The sequence below is a fragment of the Eubalaena glacialis genome, chromosome X (assembly GCF_028564815.1).
Source record: "Eubalaena glacialis isolate mEubGla1 chromosome X, mEubGla1.1.hap2.+ XY, whole genome shotgun sequence".
In the NCBI taxonomy this organism is placed as follows: domain Eukaryota; kingdom Metazoa; phylum Chordata; class Mammalia; order Artiodactyla; family Balaenidae; genus Eubalaena; species Eubalaena glacialis.
The window spans coordinates 106,611,298-106,632,260 of record NC_083736.1 but is presented as its reverse complement, the minus strand read 5'-3'; the positions used below and the strand labels follow the sequence as shown (position 1 = coordinate 106,632,260).

The following is a 20,963-nucleotide window of genomic DNA, read 5'->3' as shown; positions in this document are numbered from 1 at the left end:
GGGGGAAATTCTCAGTCCTATTCCTTCAAATATTTCTTGTTCCTCTCTCTCTTTCTTATCCTTCTGCTATTTCTAGTATGCATAATTTTTACCTTTTGTAGTTGTCCCACTATTATTGGATATTATGTTATGATTTTTTTTCAGTCTTTTTTCTCTCTGCTTTTCAGTTTTGGAAGTTTCTATTGACATATCCTCAAGCTCAGAAATTCTTTTCTCTGCTGTGTCCACTCTACTAATGAGCCCACCAAAGCATTGCTTTTTAGTTTTTTCTTAGAATTTCCATCTTTCTGCCTACATTACCCATCTATACTTGCATGTTGTCTACTTTTGCATTAGAGCCCTTATCATATTAATCAGTTGTTTAAAATTCCCAGTCTGATAATTCCAGCATGCTTGCATATCTGAGTATGGTTCTGATGTTTGCTCTGTCTCTTCAAACTGTGTTTTTTTGCCTTTTAGGGTGCCTGGTAATTTTTTGTTGAAAGCTGGACATAATATACCGTGCAAAAGAAACTCTGATAAATAGACTTTTAGTGACGTGGTGGTAAGGGGTGGGGTGGGCAGGAAGCATTCTACAGTCCTATGACTAGGTTTCAGTCTTTTAGTGAGCCAGTGCTCCTAGGCTGTAAACTTTATAAGCATTTCTCAGTTTTCTCCTCACCTTAGGTGGCACAGAACAGCTAGAGGGAACTGGCGTGGGTATTTCCCTTCCTCCAGGTCAGTTAGACTCTGATAAAATCCCAGGAGGTTAGGTTCTGGTAAAATTGTTTCTCTTGAGGGCTGACCTTGTTAAAAAGAATAAAATGCTCTGGTATGTTTTATAATGGTTACATTTCCCCTCCTTCTGCAAGAAGCACAAGGGAATTTTTCTCTGATGTTTGCTCTGAGAACATGGTAGAGCTCCTAGAGGTGAAACTCACCAAAGTTTGGGGAAGCTCCCAATGACTTGGCCCTCCCTGGGGTTTTTAACTCTCAGACTTGTCCACACTAAGCCTCCAGCACTTCAGGTTTTCCTACCTCAGGTACCAGTTCCCATATGTGTTTCCACTCATGGGTTTTTGCTCCAGTAAGTTACAATTCTCTGTATCTGCCTGTCTGCCTCTCCAATGTGGGGGGCAGTGGTTTTCCCTCACTTCTCTGACAGATCTAAGAAAAGTTGTTAATTTTTCACTTTATACAGCTTTTTACTTGTTAGGATGAAGTGACAACTTCCAAGTTCTTTACACGTGGGACCAGAAACCAGAAGTATCTGCACCATGTATTTTTCAGTTAATGATTGATCTTGGAAATTGTTTCATATTATAATACAGCACCTGGTTTTTTTCTTTTTAACAGATGCATAGCATTCCATTATAAGAATATCTTATCACTTAACACTCCCCTATAAATTAGTACTTTGGTTCTTTCCATTTTTTATTATAAATAATGGTATAATGAATATCCTTTTACATACTTCTTTGCACAAATATGCAAATAGATCCATAGGATAAGTTGTTGGTGCAAAGAATGTAGACATCATTGCTAAATCTTCCTTTATAGAAATTTTATCAATTTAGACTCTCACAAACAATGTATGTAAGTGCCCAATTCTGTATATTCTCATCAATGTAGTATATTAGCAAACATTTAAAAAATCTCAAACAGTATAGTTGAGAAATGGTATCTCATTGTAGTTCTGTTTTGTGATTCTCTAGTAATGAGTGGATCTGACCATTTTTTAATTTGTTTAATTGCCATTTATTTTTTTCCCTTTTCTGTGAACTCTCTGTTCCTGTTTTTTCCCGAAGTTTCTACTGGTCTGTTTATCTTTTTATTATTCATTTATAGGAGCTCTTTATATGTTAAGGAAAATAGCTCTTTGTCCTGTGTATTGTATATATCCATTTTCCTACTATGTAATTTTCTTTTGACTTTTTAACAGTATTTTCTTGCCATGTAGAATTTTTTAAATATTTAGGTGGTTAAATTTATTAGTTCTTCATTTGATTGCATCTGGATTTTGCATTATGCTTAAAAAGGCCTTTCTTTACTCTTTTTATATTTTTGCTTTTTCTGTTTAAATTTTTGATTCATCTGGAATTTATTTTGGTTAAATTTGGGAATTAGGGATCCAACTTGATTTAGTATTATTTTCTCTGGTGGCTACCCAGTAGGCCCAATTTTGAGTTGTGCTACTTTAATGAAATACTTAAACATTTTCTTATTTCCTGCATAGCTTTTGGTAATAGGATTTTATTATATCAATATTGTAATAGGAATATCATATTTAAAACTGTTAGTAGTTCCCAATTTTTGTTATTATATATTATGCTACAATGGCATTCTTCATGTACATTTTCTTGTTTCTGATGAATTATTTCTCTGGGATTCATTGTTAAGAGTGGAATAATTAAGTTCTGCTAAGTATGGTCATGTCACTTTCCAAAAGTGTGGCAGTTATTAATCCCACCATGGAGTAATAATATTTCATCAGTTTGGAGTGTTATTTTTTGACTATTAAGCTGAACAAATGAAAATCTAAGCTTGCTTTAATTGGCATTTATTTGATTATTAGAGGGTAGGAACACTTCTTTTGTGTTCATTTACTCTTTTCACTTAGTGGAAAGACCATGGGCTTTGGGACCAAACAGATCTGGCTTTAAATTTCAGCCCTGCCACTTCTTAGCTTTGGTATCTCAAATGAAAAATGTGTATAATAATACCTGCTGTGTAAGGATTTTTTGATGGTCATATATGTGGTATATAAAAAATCTAACTTGGGTACTGATTTAATGAATAACAGCTATTATTATTATTTCCCTTTGTGTGAATTGTGTATCATATTCTTTGTAAAAAATATTACATTGTACAGAAATACTAAAGAGGCTGGATGAACACTGGAATAGGAACTGGAGATTTACTAGCCATAAGACCCTGACCAAATCACTTAAATACTCTTGAGTGTTAATTTCCATGTAAAAATGGAGATAATTTCTATCCTGCTCACTTTGTTTTTGTGAGGATTGAATAAGATAGCAGACGTGACAGAACTTGAAAAACATTAGTTAAAACATTAATGTATTGTTGATATTGAGCTGCTTGTATATGAGCAGAAGACTTAAATAGACATTTCTCCAAAGAAGATATACAGATTGCCAACAAACACATGAAAGGATGCTCAACATCACTAATCATTAGAGAAATGCAAATCAAAACTAAATTGAGGTATCACCTCACACCAGTCAGAATGGCCATCATCAAAAAATCTACAAACAATAAATGCTGGAGAAGGTATAGAGAAAAGGGAACCCTCTTGCACTGTTGGTGGGAGTGTAAATTGATACAGCCACTATGGAGAACAGTATGGAGATTCCTTAGAAAACTAAAAATAGAACTACCATACGACCCAGCAATCCCACTACTGGGCATATACCTTGAGAAAACCATAATTCAAAAGAGTTATGTACCAAAATGTTCATTGCAGCTCTATTTACAATAGCCAGGACATGGAAGCAACCTAAGTGTCCATCGACAGATGAATGGATAAAGAAGATGTGGCACATATATACAATGGAATATTACTGAGCCATAAAAAGAAATGAAATTGAGTTACTTGTAGTGAGGTGGATGGACCTAGAGTCTGTCATACAGAGTGAAGTAAGTCAGAAAGAGAAAAACAAATACCATATGCTGACACATATATATGGAATCTAAAAAAAAAAAAAAGGTTCTGAAGAACCTAGGGGCAGGACAGGAATAAAGACGCAGACATAGGGAATGAACTTGAGGACATGGGGAGGGGGAAGGGTAAGCTGGGAAGAAGTGAGAGAGTGGCATGGACATATATACACTACCAAATGTAAAATAGATAGCTAGCGGGAAGCAGCCGCATAGTACAGGGAGATCAGCTCGGTGCTTTGTGACCACCTAGAGGGTTCGGATAGGGAGGATGGGAGGGAGACGCAAGAGGGAGGCGATATGGGGATATATGTATATGTATAGCTGATTCACTTTGTTATAAAGCAGAAACTAACACACCATTGTAAAGCAATTATACCCCAGTGAAGATGTTAAAAAATAAAAAAAAATTAATGTAAAGTATTTTTACTGTTACTATTATGATGAGGAAAAGTAGATGCTCAAAATCCCTATGGCTAAGACTGGCATCCAAAATCTACTATCTCTTTCCCTAATAGTCTGAATTATGAGATGCTATCAGTGTGGACTATGGTTCCCTTAGAGAATTCTCCATGTCAGCAGCAATTTGAAGTGGGGAGGGGAGCAGGCTTTTACTTTTGACATAGGGTATCCCTAGAGAAAGAACACATGCATGTAGCAATTTAGGACACTTACAGGAAATTAAAATCTGCATATACTTATGGAGAATAACTCATAATAGGCCATGGTAGTCTCAAGGGTAATTCTTAATCCCTGGACCTTTGGAAGTCAGGATCACAAGACCTTTTGATATCTTAGAACAGTCGAATGGAAAAAACATTGTAGTAACTCATTAGCATAGGAATATATCCATAACAGAAACTGAATACAGTTAAACTGAGCCAAGATGGTGCAGCATGAGGGTCACGAATGTCACTTCTTGAGGCAAGCAGACCTGAATGCCAGTCTTGTGTTTGTCACTTATCAGCTGAGTGACATTTGTCAAATTGTCCCACTTTCCTGTAAAGTGGGACTCAATAGTTCCTACCCCAAAGTGTTGTTATGAGGGTTACATGAAAAATAATGGTACTTGTAACGTGCTTACTTAGTACAGTTCCTAACACATAGTAAGTACTGAAGAAATGGTAGCTATTATTAACACAGTTATTATTAACAGTATTAATATCTCAATTAATTAGCATAATCAAAAATTTCACGTGTGTGTGTGAATAGAAGTAACCATGATGGTTAACTCTTTTATTGAGTAACAACCCTGAACAATACTCTTTAAAAGGAGCCTCATAAATGCAAAATCTGAGAACTTTAGATGGTAGAACTGGATCTGTCTAGAGAGGAAAAGTAAACTGTTTCTCTCAAACTTCACAGAGGTACCTTCACACAGGTTGAAAATACAGGAGAAAATAAAAGTTAGTTACAAGTGGACATTTGGTTAGAAATATACTAGACTCATGGTAATTCGGAAAAATTATGAGGAGATTTGAGAGAGCCTGTTAAAGTAATTAGCCTGATAGAGTCATCAGTAGAAAATGTACATCAGAAGTTAGTGGTCGATTGTGTTTGCAAAATAAATCCAGATGCAAACTAAAATCAATTTATTTCCACAGGTCAACACTGCTTTTCTATAGACTGCAGCATAACAGGTGAAAATGTCAGACATTTTTAGGAAGGGAAAGCAGGTGGATTATTAACCTAACAAACCTTTTCATCAAACCAAACAACAAATTCTGAACATGCCATGACCATAGTTTGTTTTTTCAAACTTTTCTTTGACAATGAATTTCAAGTCATATTTGAGGTTGGCCAGGAGCACAGAGTATGGAATTTTACACCAAACATCCTAACAGGTCTGCATAGCTCTAATTTCTTTCACACCCATTTATCCTGCCCATGGTTGTACGACCATTTCTTTTTTAAAAGGACCTAATTATGCTAATTTTCTGCTTAAAATTTACCCACTATCAGTAGATTAAATCTAAACTCCATAGTAGGGTTATAAAGTCTTTTACAATAATGCTTTGACATGTATCTTCTAGTCTTATTGTTCTCTACTCTTACTTTTTCTTCTCTCCTCTAACCACCACCCCTGCCATACATCTGGTTCTTACATTTAATGTGCATCAGAATCATGTCAGAAGCTCATTAAAAACCACAGATTCTTGGGCCATATCTCTTGAAATCTGGCAGTGGCCCCTAGGAATTTGAGTTTCTAACAAGCAAAGCAGTTGATAATCAGATCTCAGTTTGAAAAACAGTGGCCTACACCCTGTTCCAACAAATGTCTTCTCATTCCTTCAAAAGTCCATCTCAGTTTGTACCTCCCCACCTTTGCATCCTTATGTTTAAATTCCTTTCTTCCCTTTTCTCTCTCTGATGGAAGTTACTCCCTCTTTGAAACTTTTGCCCAAAGAGAATTACTGTTCCTTCTATACTTTGCATGCATGTTGAATGCTGAAATTTCTATTAACCTTACTCAATCAATTTAGACTTGCTTTTAAGGGCTGAGACTTTCTTGGTCATTTTTGTATCACACTCTAGAGCTTAGCACAGTGTCTAAGGCATAAAAATAGATGCCCAAGAAATGCTTTTTGAAGGAATAAGTGAGTTGATGGAAGTCCTTGGCTTTTATATTCAACATCAGATGAAAAAATACTGTAGTTTAGAAATTATTTGGTTGGATTCTGCCTTGGGGCATAGATATTAAGCAATTTTCCTTAGTAATAACAATTAGGAATTTTGACAAACAGCTCATAATATAAGGTTTTATTTCATTTATTAGTAGTTGAATAATTGAAATCCCGTTTTAATATTGTACTTGGTATGAAATTTTCTAAAATTCGAAGAGTACAAATAAAGCTCTGTGCCCTACACCTGATGAATTTATTTAGCAAAAGAAAGCTTCAGATTGCATTTCAATTACATGACTTTAAATAGACTTTGAAATGTTAATATATCAAAGCCAATGGTGACAAATGTTTGCCATAAAAAGGTGGTATTATTTTGAACTTAGGAACAACAACAGTGAAAACCAACAGGAAAGAAATCTTTAGATTTACTCCAGTTATAAAAAAAATCCATTTTGGGGATACATTTTTGAATGGAGAGTTGTCAGAAATCTAGGTGTAATTGATATGAAAATTTTCCATCTGGTCCTCTGTTTCATACTAATAAAAAGCACTTCTAATTAAAGAGCAAATTTGTTTAAGTGACAGTTGTTCATTCAACAAACATTTATTGAGCTCCTATTTTGTGTCAGATTTGGCTCTAGGACCAAAGTTTACATCAGTGAACTAAAGAGGCAAAGTTTTTATTAATAGAGATTACTTTCTTGCATGAGAAGAAAGTCAGTAAACAAAATATTATTATATATGTGTATGCATGTGTGTGTGTGAATGCTATGTCAGATGGTGATAAGGGCTATAACGTAAGATAAAGCAGGGTATGGGAGATAGGGAGGGATTGGAAACCTTCTTTAATAAGATGACATTTGAGCAGAGATCTAAGAAAAGTGAGTGCATAGGTCATGTGACTAGGGAAAGAGAATGCCACATAGTGGGGATAACATTTTTGATGACCTTGAGTGCAGAATGTGCTTGGGGACTAGCTACATACCAAGGAAGCCAGTGTGACTGGAGTGGAGTAAACCAGCAGAAAGAGGTAGGAGCTGAGGTCTTAGAAGTAGCGGTGATGGTGATGTGTATGTGGGTTGGGAGAGGTGCAGATTATATCATGAGAGGCCTTGTAAACCATGTTGAGAGAGGAGAAGCCACTGGGAACTTTTGAACAGAGGAGTGACATGATCTGACATTTATTTATATATTGTCTACATAAGCTGCGGCTTTCATTCTAAATTCTTCATTAGTCATTACTAGGCCACACTTTAGTTCATTACTTTGTTTAGAAGTCAAAGAGCATGACCAGAAACAGCTTAGGCAGTTTTAGATAATTATGAATAACGATAGTAATGAATGTTTAATAATAATAGTTATTAATTTTAAACATCATCATAGTAATAACAGCAGCAGCAACAATAGCAAAAATGTACATAAATGGTACCACTTAAGCGACTGCTCTGTGTATTCTACATATGTTATTTCACAGGATCCTCACAACTACCTGTGAGGAAGTACTATTATTCTTCTTATGTTATGAATCACTTAATCTCCAGAAAACATTTTATTTCTGCTGTCATCTATCTTACACAAAACTACATTTATCTTGTTTTGGTATAAAATGACAACACAGAGTAATACAGTGCACAACTTATTTGACTTGCTTCTGAGAAATAATAACAGTAGTTTAATCAAAATGGCAAATATTAATTGAATATACTATATTCCAGGTACCATACTAAATGCTATATACATTAATTCGTTTAATACTTACAATAACTCAGACAAGGAAACTGGAACTCAGAGATGAGAAGTAAGTTATCCAAGGTTACACAGCTAACAAATGGTAGAACAGGGACCAAACCTAGGTCCATCTTACTCCAGGGCTTGTGTTTTTAACTACTGTGCTATATGACTAAATGTGGGTGAAAATAGATTGATGCATTCAAAATCTTCTAAAGTGTATTTGGTGTAACATACTTCAAAACACTCTTTATCCAATTTGTTTTTAATCTTTGAACACAGAGTCATCAGCAGCTGGATGCTTAGGTCCATTTGGAATGATCTTATAAACCTAAAGCACAACTGTACTGTTTCTTCTAGAATAGCCTCTGTGACAATCAGTCACATTATTACTTTGATCTGTCCACATGATCCATATGTTGTTTATCTAACCATTTGAACTGTCTGGTCCTTGAGACCAGAGATGGCCATGGCATGCCTATCACTTTGAATATGTAACGTGGAAAAATACGTTTGTCATTTCAGTCTGTCCAACACAAGTTAAAAAATAGTAACAAGGACAAAATGCTAAGACGAATTGCTGAAAAATGAGAGAGGAAGAGGAAGGGCAATGAGAAGAAAGGGGCTGGCAGAGAGAGACAGAGACAGAGAGATTGGACTCTGCCAGTGACAAGTGGCAATATAGTACCAGCATCAGTCTCCCAATAGCTACCAGTCTACTGTGGATTCTGAAAGATTCTGTTTTCGCTCCCCTCTCCTAGTAGAAAACACTCCAGAGGATGGGTGAACCTCATTACTTTTCCTCCTTGCTCATCTCCTTATCCTAAGAACTCCCCCTAAGGCTTGTCCATATTCACAAAGTCAGAAAGAGAAAAAATTGTTATGAAAAGTTTATTCTTTGAAATAAATTAGACTGGAAGCTCCTGGAAACCAGGGGGCAAGTTTTATTTATCTCTGTAGTTCCAGCACTTGGCCCAAGGCCTGGTACATGCTAGGCCTTGAAAAAATGTTTGTTGAAAGAATGAGTGCTTTAATGAAGCTCAGGCTATAAAATTGGTGTGGATAATGTCAACAGTATCCTACATGAGCACTCAGAGGTTTAGCATTATAAAATATTGAATCCAACTTTTCCAGTACTGACCATATTTGGCCCATTTGGCTGGTGAAGGAGGTAATCCTTTCATTCCTTCATTCTCCATGTGCTTCCTTCCCAGAGAGAGGAGGACCATTCTCCTCTCTAGCTTCCACACTTGAACCTCCAAACGAGCACAGGACTGCTGTAATTAACCTACTGGCCCAAATCAGTTAATTATTCTCAAAGATTTACTTTTTAACAGCTGAAGCAATGAACTTGGATCCTCCTCACCCACCTCCTCTACTGTCCTTTCCTGCCTAGAGTTTGCTGTCTTGTGCAGTGGGAAGGCATTATTAGGTTAGCTAGCTCAGTATTTAATGGAGCTCGCATTTCTCTTTGACTCTATTAGTATCTTAGGATACTAAGTCTGTGTGTCTGCAGGGCCTGGAACTTCTCAGAGTATCTGGCAAAATTTCAAGGGGAAAATTAGACATTTTTAGAAATTTACAATCTGATTAAAAAAATTTATTTTGAAAGTGTAGGACAAGTTGTGTATGCATTGTTCTTTATTTTATATATTTATACAGTTTTAGATTTCTTTTAAAAGCTTTTCCAGTACTCTGAGGAGATTTGTACAGTCAATTAAATTATATAAACAAAGACCTAAACCGCTGCAATTCAAGCTCTTTTCATCTTAGTGACTTCATCTTAGCTACAGGAATTTACCTTTGAGTTAAGATTCTGAAAAGAAAAATCTTCCTTTTACAACATTTTGCCTCTGAGATTTGCCCTAAGTATATCATATTTACCAATTATTCTCTTTTGCTGAGCTATCCTGCTTTTAAAACATTTTTAAATTGACTTTTACCCAGAGATTCCCAGAATGCTTAAAAGTTCCACTTGAATTGGGGAAATTAATTCACCTTGTACCTCATATTTAACAGAATGGTATATGAGAAATAATGGCTGGGGTTTGAGCATCAGTTCTATAATTTACTAGCTGTTTGACCTTGGGCAAGTTATTTAACCTCTTTGTACTTCAGTCTCCTAATTTCTCCTCATTTAGAAAACGAGGATGATAACAGTCTCTCGGGATCATTGAGAAGTACACGTGAAATGTGCGTCTAGTACCCAGTACAGTGCCTGGTGCCCTCTGCTGTACTCTACTCATGTTCTTTAATGTCAGCACCTCCCTAACAACCCCAGGGGACTTCATGTCTGGGGAAATGAAAAGTGACTTCTCTTCATAAAAAGGTTGGGGACCTTCAGATGGAATCAACCTTGGAGGCTATTTACATGACATTTATTTTTTGCATTAACGCCAAACTTTCTGACTGGGAGTTCAGTACAAATAACTCACCAAGAATGTATACAGTTGAGGGGAAGTAGACTTACACTAACAGTACTAAATGTTCACTGAACATGCCACTGAAAATAACTAAAGCACAATGAAAATAGTAATGCAATTTGTTCTTGAAGTTCATTCATTTACGTATTGATTTGTTATCTTTTTCTCTCGACAATGTCTTTTGGAATTTCTAGGCTACAGCTCACTTTTTAAAGCTCAATGTAAAAGAAGAATAAAAGCAGGGGAGGCGGGGAATGGGGAGCTACTGCTAATGGGTATCAGGTTTCTTTTAAAGGTGATGAAAATCTACTGGAATTATATAGTGGTGATAGTTGCACAACGTTGTGAATATACTAAAAACCACTGAATTGTATGTTTTAAAAGGGTAAATTTTATGGTATGTGAGTTATGTCTCAATTTTTAAAAATAAATAGAAGCTGAATAATTTCAATTGTGTGACATGTAAAATAGGACCAATATAAAACATGGGTGTTAATACTGAAATAATGTGCAATAACATAATCGTAAAGAATTCTATCAACTTCTGGATATCTGAAAATGAACTAGTGTCTTTGGGGATACATTGAAAATTATTTACAATAAAAATTCTGCTTTCAGTTATAGATTTTACAAATCTGTTGAACACCATGAATCCAAATATCTGCAGGATAAATGTCTAAAAGCTCAAGCAGTCTCAGAATTCCCAATGATAAGTCTCCTGTTTTCATTTCCTTGGAATTAAGACCCCAGAATCCTCCCAGAACCCCACCCCCAAACTTCCTGTCATCTTCCTCTATCTTCTAATCTTAAATCATTTTATACCCCAAAAGTGAAATATGCCCAAAGTTGTACATCATCTTGTTGTTTTTCTGTTTTTTTAGGGGCCTGAGGAAGAGGTTGGGGCAAATGAGCCCCTCAAACGAAGCCAAATAACCATCTGTTTTTATTATTCTCTGTGAACTGATGGCCAGTTTTGGAGAGATGCTATCCCCCCCTTTCCCTCTATCTTTGTTGTAGACACAAAGAGTGGGGCATTGCTTCCCCTCCCCCAACCCTTGCCCATCCTCCAACTTTGTTTGTCTAATTAATCAAACAACAGCTTTAATGTCTTCTAGGCTGCCTGGAGCAGGGGTGTGACTATAGCTTCATCAGTAATAGTAATACTTAAAATAATGTATTGATAGAATTGGGTGGCTACCAGAAATTAGGGTTCAGAGAGGCAAAGCTAGCGGAGAGAATGGTTTGGGGGAATCATCAATCTGGCTTTGAGAATGATAATCCCTGCTATAGAATTTCCCAGAGCTGAAGTGAAATATTCTCCCAGTTACCAGCTTTCCTGGTCTGATTTGCCTAGTCAGCAAGCCAGATTTCCCCCCTTTATTGATATTGTGAAGGAGATAGAGTGCTTTAGATAAAGAATACAGTTTTATGGTCATTGCAAAACAGTATATCCTTATTATAAATGAAAACATTAGCAGTCAAGGTGGTACATCAGTTTTGTAAGAATTTTGTTGGCACAAGTTTATTGCTGAAAACCTGGGTATCCTGAGAAAATTCAGTCTCTGGACCTCAAGCCTGAGGACCAAACCCTAGACTTAATGATTTGTTGATCCACTGCCCTATGAGAGATCCAACCTGAACACATATCCCCCAAAACATCCTCGTTACCTAACAGTGACATTTAAAGCTTGATAAGACAACTGGTTGGTTTGTTCAATTTAATTAACTGGCCATTTTGGGTAATTTAATCAAACTAATCGTAGGAGAAAAAAAATTACCCACTTAGGTTCAGTGGCTGGGACTGCAAAATTCACTGATAAAAGACAGATTAAGTAGAAAAAAAAACAGTTTATGAACATACACATTCTGCATTTGGGTGGGAGAACTCAGTCATGAGTAACTCAAAGGGGTGGTCAGAACTTGGGCTTATATAGCATCTTAATAAAAGAACAATTAAATTGTAGAGAACTGACAAGACAAAGGAAAGGGGGTTTACATTTTTAGTGGCAAACTGTGGGAAGGTAAGATGCTATGGAAAAAACCCAAATGAACTTTTTGGCCAACCCAATACAGTTGACCCTTGAACAACATGGGTTTGAAAGGCAAGGGTCCAGTTATACGCAGATTTTGTTCAGCAAATTCTTCCTACAGTATACGATCCCGTTGGTTGAATCTGCCGACTTGCAACTGCGGGTATGGAGGACCCATTGTAAAGTTACACATGGATTTCCAATTCCCCGGGGGTTGATGCCCCAAAACCCCTGACTTGTTCAAGGGTCAACTGTATATGGGGGAAATTAATGGAAGATAAAGATTATTTAGTAAGACTTGTTATGTAGATTCTTCTTGGTGTCCATCTCTGGGCCGATAGAGTCTAAAGTTTTCTCCTATTCATTAAGAATTCTGTCCTTCTTGGTAAAGGAAAGGGAGACACGTTTACAAATTTATGTCCTGCTTTTAGGCAAATAGGGGTCTTTGTTAAACATTTCTTGCATCTTCTCGATCTTTGCCTCCATTCTTTTTCCGAGGTCCTGGATCATCTTCACTATCATTATTCTGAATTCTTTTTCTGGAAGGTTGCCTATCTCCACTTCATTTAGTTGTTTTTCTGAAAGTGCTTTTCTTGTATCTGCTTCTTCTCAATCTTCTTTAGCTCAAAATAATCCTTATGCCAAAGTGGCATACTTTGGAGTGGCATATTGTGATACCCTACCTAATCAATTTAGTCAGATAAATAGGAGAAAATGTCATATCAGTTAGCTGATATTTTGAATATGAGTCAAAAATATAGACTATTTTTAATTGTTTATTTTTCCAACAGTTGGGTTACATATATTGAGACACTATTTGATAGAACTAGGGTGCCTTTTGTGAGATCCTGCTCTGAACATGATGCTCAGGCCTGCAAATGCCTTTGGGGTAAAGGGAAATTGGAACTCTTCCTTCTCCTTATGTTTTTGGGACCAGATTCAGCTGGAAGCAACTGGTCTCAGGAATGTACTGAGTCAGACATCCATTCATTTCACTGCATGGATTCCACTTGTTAACTGATTTAATAGTCCTCTCACTCACTCTTTATGTGATGCCTAGGCAGTCAGTTAATTTGATACAAACAATCACTCATATTGGCCATTTTACTGAATTTTTAGGCTGGTTTTAGGCTGGTCAATCTAATTGTTATTTCTGATTAGAAGTCCTTATTGTTTTTTCTCACTTGTTTTCATCCTGACATTCTTGTTCTCATTATATTGGAAACTAAAGACAGGCACAAAAATAATCTGCAAGGACATATCAACAAGGCAATCCTCTTAACTCTCCTCCTTTCAGGGGCCCCCAGGTTTGGAAAAGTCCAGTGGCAATTCAAGTAAGGCTTCCCTATGGTAACTGAATTGAAAAAAGATTAGTGTTAAGTATATATGTGGGTAATGGGGGCAGGGGTGGTACTTGTGTGTGTGTGTGTGTGTGTGTGTGTGGGGGGGGGGGGGTGTTGAAGTTGGGAAGAGTGGAAATGCTACTGTTCTGGACAGGAACTCAGAGAGGTGACTGAAAAACAAACTAAAAAGGAAGGCCGATATACATTTAATGATTTCATGATCTGCACCTCTAATCTTCACCTTTATAACCAGGGCATGTATATCCAGACTTTTGCATTTAATAGTTTCTTTTCTCCTTCAAAACCTCATCTGGGGACTTCAGTGGTTAAGACTCCGAGCTTCCAATGCAGGGGGTGAGGGTTCAGGGAACTAAGATCCCACATGCCAGGCAGTGCAGCCAAAAAAAAAAAAAAAAAAGTGTGAGTCGGGGTAAGAGGGACAAATAAGATTTTTTCCTGAGATTTTTAGCAGAGGAGAAATTCCTCTCGAGAGCATCTTTTTTTTTAAACTTAGCGTTAAGTAATCTCACAATAAATAAAAGGTATTCACTAGAAAAAAATTAATTCAATGTGATTTACCATTGTTTAATTCTGCTAGCCAAGCTGCACTTGTCCTGAAGAGCTGCATAATTTATTCAAATGACCTGGGGCTTTTAAAGTCAATCTTCCAGCAGAAAAATTACCCTCTGCCCCCAGGAGAGTGAATTTTTTTGTGTTGTACTGCTTCCCATGACTGACATTTATTTGACTCTCAAGTGTATTTACATTGTTGGCTCAACTTGGAGTTCTTTACTGAATCAATAATATGCTATATTTCTCACTTCAAGTGGTGTCAATATTATTATTCCTTTGCTTTTCCTTTTGTCTTTTTTTGCTTTTTTTTTCCTTATTTCCCTGCAGTTACATAGTTTTTCTTTGACCGGTGAAAATTTTTACTCCTAAGATTATAAAGAAACAGAGTAAATGTCCTCTTAATCTTCTGGGAAATGTGTGCCTCTTTAAACTTTATTTACGTCAGAACTTACTGTAATGAAGGACAAAATCTCTAGACAAGGTCCCCTGCTCGTCGGGGGTGTTCAAGGCTAGGTCTCCCAGAGGCGAGCCTGCAGTTTGTTCTCAAAAGTTTATAGCTCACCTCCTGGCTATTTCTTTAAAAGGGGCATGAGAGGGGGCTAGAAATAGAGCAGGGTGGGAATCTGACCCATCGTGACCACTCAGGAGGCTCTGGCCTGGAAAATTCCCCTGTACGTGGTAAAAACAAACATTCAAAATAGAGGGAGAAACCAGGCTTAAACAAAGAGTGAAACCAGTTCCCATTTCAACTCTCCTGCCGATAACCATATGTGCCCGCTCATTTGTTTCCCAAACATCAGTTTTCCATCATTTGGACAGAGTCTCAACCTGAATCTGTCCAGAGCATAGGAAGCAAATATTTTGAGATTTCATAAAATGCTGTGTCTGTATATTAGGAGCATTTGCTTCATGTTCAGTCTACCGAAAGAAACAGTAAAATGGTATTGTGCAAACCTTTGAATCCTACTATATTTTTCAGGCAATGGTGACCTCTTCTTGCTGGTCCCATCTGCCTGTGCACTACAGGATTGACTTCAAGATGAACGGAGAAACAGACAAATGTCAAAAGCCATCTGTTTTGTATCATGTCATTTGTAATTTTGTCTTCCGTCACCCACCCTCCCTTCTTCGTTGCGCTCCTTCTGCCAGACCGTTACTTAGGTCCCCAGCTACTTCCTCAGAGCCTGCCTGCCCTCGTCCTCCACCTGCAGCCCGCAGCCTGCAGCCCGGGTAGGTGCACTCTTACTGCTCTCGGAAAAATATGATCAGGAGAAATAACTGGAATCCTTTATACCCATGTAAGTGTCCTGGGTTCTCTGATTTTCTGTCCTCACTGTAGTAAACTAGTCACACATTTCACCTACCTGTGGTGTCCATTTTGGGAATAAAATGAAGAAAAATATTTTCTCCCACATACCAATCTTCAAACTCTTTCTCCCTTCTTTAATGCTCTGTAACAGCTTATGAATGCTCAGCAGGGACTTTTTGTAAATGTTGCATGTTTTCTCTTTGCTAGGACAAAGGGTGAGATTAAAGGACCAGCTAATGCTCCCTCCTGTAGTGTGGACGTTAAGAGCGTCAGCTCTGACTTTTAGAGTGCCTTAGTTTGAATTCAAATGTTCTCATTTAATAGCTATGTGACTTCAGAAAAGTTATTTAAACTCTGTGAGCCCTAGTTTCCTGATTTTTAAAATGGAGGTAATATTAATAGCCTATAATAGCATCTACCATGTACTAGGCACGGTTTTAAGCACTTTAAATATATAAGCTCATTTAATTTTTATAACTCCATGATGCAGGTAATTAACATCACCCCCATTTCTCAGATGAGAAAACTAAGACATGAAGAAGGAAAGCAACTTGGCCATGGTCATGGAATTAGCAAGTGGTATAGCTGAGCTTGTGAACCAGGCAGTTGGAACCCAGAGGCCATGTCCATACCAGTGTGCTATATTGCCTCTCCATTAAAGTATCGAGTAAAAAGCCTTGGCACAGTATTTGGCACATGGCGTTTATTGTCAGCTGGTATTATCACTTCTTATGTACTTAACTTTCTTCTTTTTGTCACTCCTGCTTCTACTAGAGTTATTGTGTAAGGCTAATCACCCCCACTCCCACAAAAAGAAAAACAACAGTGATCTAGGCTGCAGTAGCTGCCTAATCCTTCTCACCCTGTGTGCTTTGTATTTAAACCGCAAATATGACAGAGACCCATGAAAGGAGATGCTACATGTTAATACTTCTTTTAGAAGACATGAGAATTATATCCCTACTATCACCACCTCTCCAGCAACAAGCCAACAAAAATTGCTTAAAGCAAGGGAGAAATTTTAGACTTCAAGTAAAGTTGCTGCTCTTCTTTAATAAGCAGGGGTAAATTTTTCAAAAAGTAATGAAGGTTGCGAAAGATGCTGATGGACAAAGACTCTACTACTAGAATAAATTCCCTAGTCTCCACTCCTTAACTCATTTTAGAATGCCAGTATCAGGGTAAAAGAAAGAGAAAATTCTGCAAATAATTATATTCTTCTTTTAAAGTAAGCCACTGACTTCAAAATTCTCTAACACATTTGTGGAAACTTCATTTTTTTGTTTGAGATTTATTTGAATGAGCTGTTATGATTGGAGACAGTGAGAATTTCAGATTAATGTTTTGCAGCCAAAAAAAAAAAAAAAAAAAAAACTCTGGAAAGCTGGCAAGTGTTCATAAGTCAGCCCTAGAATTATGTAGGTTGAAGGCTCCCAGTGGACAGACCGAACATATAAGAAGGAAACCAGAGATCTGGTGCTATTACGTCCCCGAGTCTAAGGGAACGAATAAGCACAGAATTAAAAGCATTCTTCAGCCTGAATTTTTAAGGTAGGTCTGCACAATTTATATATACTCTGTTTGGAAAGTAGAACATACATTAAATGAAAATATTTTTTATGGATGAACTTTTCCTTTTTCCTGTATTTTAACACTATTTTGCAAAACTCCTAAATTATTTAACTGCTGTTTCTCTTACAGGGGTGCACTTAGGAACTAGGCAAGCTGATTTATGATAACTAAGCTTTAAACTCCAACAACCAGTAAGTCTTCAAGTGGGTTTTAGATTCTTTCATGTTAATTTGTTAGGTCAAGATTATGAAAGAATAAGCTTTAGACAAAAATTGTAAGTTTGCTGTTTATTAGGAGATTCTTTGCTGATTACATTTTCACTGAGTAGTTTATTTATCTGTGTTTTGAAACTATCTAAAGGAATAGTTGTTCCTTTACTGTGTTTATCTTCAGCTAATTTTCTTTTGTTTTAAAATAAAGTTGCTATTAAAACTAACAGTATCACAAAAACCTGAATATTGATCAAAACATTTGAGAGCCAAGTAGCACTGTTACTACTTTGTTGTGTTAAACTAAAATAGCAAAGGAAAAAATGATACAATTATATCATGATTAATCATTGATATTCAATTCTTATTTCATTGAGCAATATAACTTTTTCTATTTGACCCTAAATCAGATTTGGCTATTTTTTTATTTTTCTTTTCCTAATTGAAAAAGAAAATAGATTTTCTTTTAAATGGATTAAACTTAAGTATCTATATGTAAAAGTAATAGTCTCTATTAAAATGTGATGGGGGCTTTTAAAAATATGCACATATTCCATAACTACGTCGTAATTATATTATTATTGTGAAAACAATCGAAAAGTAGAACTAAAGGAATTATTTTTAATCAGTAAAAACCAACCATAATCTCCCATCCCAATATGTTCCTTTTTGCATATTCTCTTTCAATCTTTTGTACACTTACTTATTTTTTCCATAGTTTATGTTACTTATATTTTCCATTGCTGGAATGATTTGTATATAATTAGTTACTTGAATAAGGCATTTCTCTACGCAATAGCAGGCAGCAGTGTGGTTTCTAGAAAGTATATAGAGTGAGATATGTGCTTAAGTGTTTTTGAAATGCTAACTTGTCTTATTTCTTAGTTCCTTCTTGTTTCACGCGTTTCCTATTCTGGCTAACCTTTTGAAATATTAATTTTCTTTAAACCTTTTCACAACATAATAGAAAAGATGGGCAAAATGTAGTTTTGTTCAGAATTTTCAGTCTTGATGCTAGAATGTCTTTTAACTTCTTGGTATTATTGAGAAAACTCTCTTTTCTTCTTCAAGAAGTAAAATCCATTCTTATTTCATAAGGCATGCTTCCGTTTCCCAATATTGTCTATAACCATCCACCATTTTTTGCTTTCAACAAACTTTTAAAATGCTAATGACTTGATGATGTCCTAAATTCTGTATGTGCTCTGAGAGGTTTTTGTTGGGTTTTTTTGTTGTTTTTTTTCCCCCAGAAGGTGTAAGAATTAGGAGCTGCTGACATTTCAATCAATATGAAGGACAACTTCACCCTTGCCACCATCAGCAAAAACATTACCAGCAGTCTTCACGTCGGACTTGTGAACATTTCTGGCAATGAGTCTACCTTTAACTGCTCACATAAGCCATCAGATAAGCATTTAGATGCAATTCCTATTCTCTACTACATTATTTTTGTGGTTGGATTTCTTGTCAATACTATAGTGGTTACACTGTTTTGTTGTCAAAAGGGTCCTAAAAAGGTTTCCAGCATTTACATCTTCAACCTGGCTGTGGCTGACTTATTGCTTTTGGCTACTCTTCCTCTCTGGGCAACCTATTATTCTTACAGATATGACTGGCTCTTTGGACCTGTAATGTGCAAAGTTTTTGGTTCTTTCTTAACCCTGAACATGTTTGCAAGCATTTTTTTTATCACCTGCATGAGTGTTGATAGGTACCAATCTGTCATCTACCCCTTTCTGTCTCAAAGAAGAAATCCCTGGCAAGCATCTTATATAGTTCCACTTGTTTGGTGTATGGCCTGTCTGTCCTCATTGCCGACATTTTACTTCCGAGATGTCAGAACAATTGAATATTTAGGAGTGAATGCTTGCATCATGGCTTTCCCACCTGAGAAATATGCCCAATGGTCAGCTGGGATTGCCTTAATGAAAAATATTCTTGGTTTTATTATCCCTTTAATATTCATAGCAACATGCTATTTTGGAATCAGAAAACACCTACTGAAGACCAATAGCTATGGGAAGAACAGAATAACTCGTGACCAAGTCCTGAAGATGGCAGCTGCTGTTGTTCTGGCGTTCATCATCTGTTGGCTTCCCTTCCATGTTCTGACCTTCCTGGATGCTCTGGCCTGGATGGGTGTCATTAATAGCTGTGAAGTTATAGCAGTCATTGACCTGGCACTTCCTTTTGCCATCCTCCTGGGATTCACCAACAGCTGCATTAATCCCTTTTTGTATTGTTTTGTTGGAAACCGGTTCCAACAGAAGCTCCGCCGTGTGTTTAGGGTTCCAATTACTTGGCTCCAAGGCAAGAGAGAGAGTGTGTCATGCCGAAAAAGCAGTTCCCTTAGAGAAATGGAGACCTTTGTGTCTTAAACATGAGAGTGGAATGCATGTTATCAACATGGTTACTTGGTTTGAGATCTCCCTGAATTATCTTTTAATGGCTTTAGAAAAATAACAAGTTTTTCCCCTTCATGTAATCTTCTCTCACTCTTCTAGAACAGGAAACCAAATGTAACTCTAAGTTTTATCCTCCAGTGACTTTCAAGAATTGCCCAGCTTTTTTTTTTCTGGTCTATCTGTACAAGACTGTCACTGGGGAAATGTATCCATAACCAAGAAGTAACTGGGGATTTATCTCAAATTATAATTAATAGGAAGTTATGAATGATGATTTGGGGTTTCAGATTTCTCCTTGAGATATGCTGGAGTTTTTATTGGTTCTTAGATTCATTTTCATCAAGCTTTCCTCTTGAACCAAGGCCGGTCTTTTAACTCATTACATTATTTACAAGACATTACGCTAAAAGAAATGAGTACTTCTAAGTGCAGTATACTACAATAGATTGGTACCAGTTATTCAGGCTCTAGGCATTTGCCTTCTACTTTATATTATAAATAATAATCCTTTTATATTTCGCTTGAGCATAAGTTTGTATTTAAGATATAGCTACTTATTGAGTAGGGTTAGGAATATAGATTAGATCACATGTACTCCTACATTTTAGCTTTTATTTACAGTTATAGGAAGTAAAATGTATAATAACATAGATTTGCAATAAACAAATATTTGACTGTTCACTAAAGTCTGAATAAACACTTTTTAAACTTTCTATCCATTTTCTATCTAACTACTGTTTGAAGGTTTCTATGTTCTCTGATAATTTTTTGAAAATAACTAAACAGTGTTTAGTGTATAAAATGTAAAGGTCATTTTTTACATCCTTGACCTTTGGGATGTGGTGCTTTGATATATAGGAAGTTGACTTGAGTTTTATTATTGATGCTTTGGTTCTGGGTTGCTTCCCAAAATATCTGGGTGGCTTATTTAACTCTTTACTTTGTAATAAACCCTTAATGGGCATAGGAAAAGATTATGTCAAAATGCAATTTTGACACCCAAGGAGGACAAAGAGATCCAGCAAATGACACGTTTGGTGTCACACAACAAACCTACCTGTCAGGGCAATGCAATGTGGCTTTGAAAATA

General features: G+C 36.5%; 1 protein-coding gene and 1 long non-coding RNA gene across 2 annotated transcripts in view; one reads left to right on the top strand and one right to left on the bottom strand.

The window, feature by feature from the left end:
• Nucleotides 1–20,963, bottom strand: part of LOC133082417 (uncharacterized) — a 358,686-nt gene that overhangs the window by 72,278 nt on the left and 265,445 nt on the right. The window lies entirely within an intron of this gene.
• Nucleotides 18,726–19,892, top strand: AGTR2 (angiotensin II receptor type 2). Its single transcript, XM_061178979.1, has one exon. It carries the CDS (start codon nt 18,758–18,760, stop codon nt 19,844–19,846), a length of 1,089 nt encoding a protein of 362 aa, XP_061034962.1. The 5' UTR covers nt 18,726–18,757; the 3' UTR covers nt 19,847–19,892.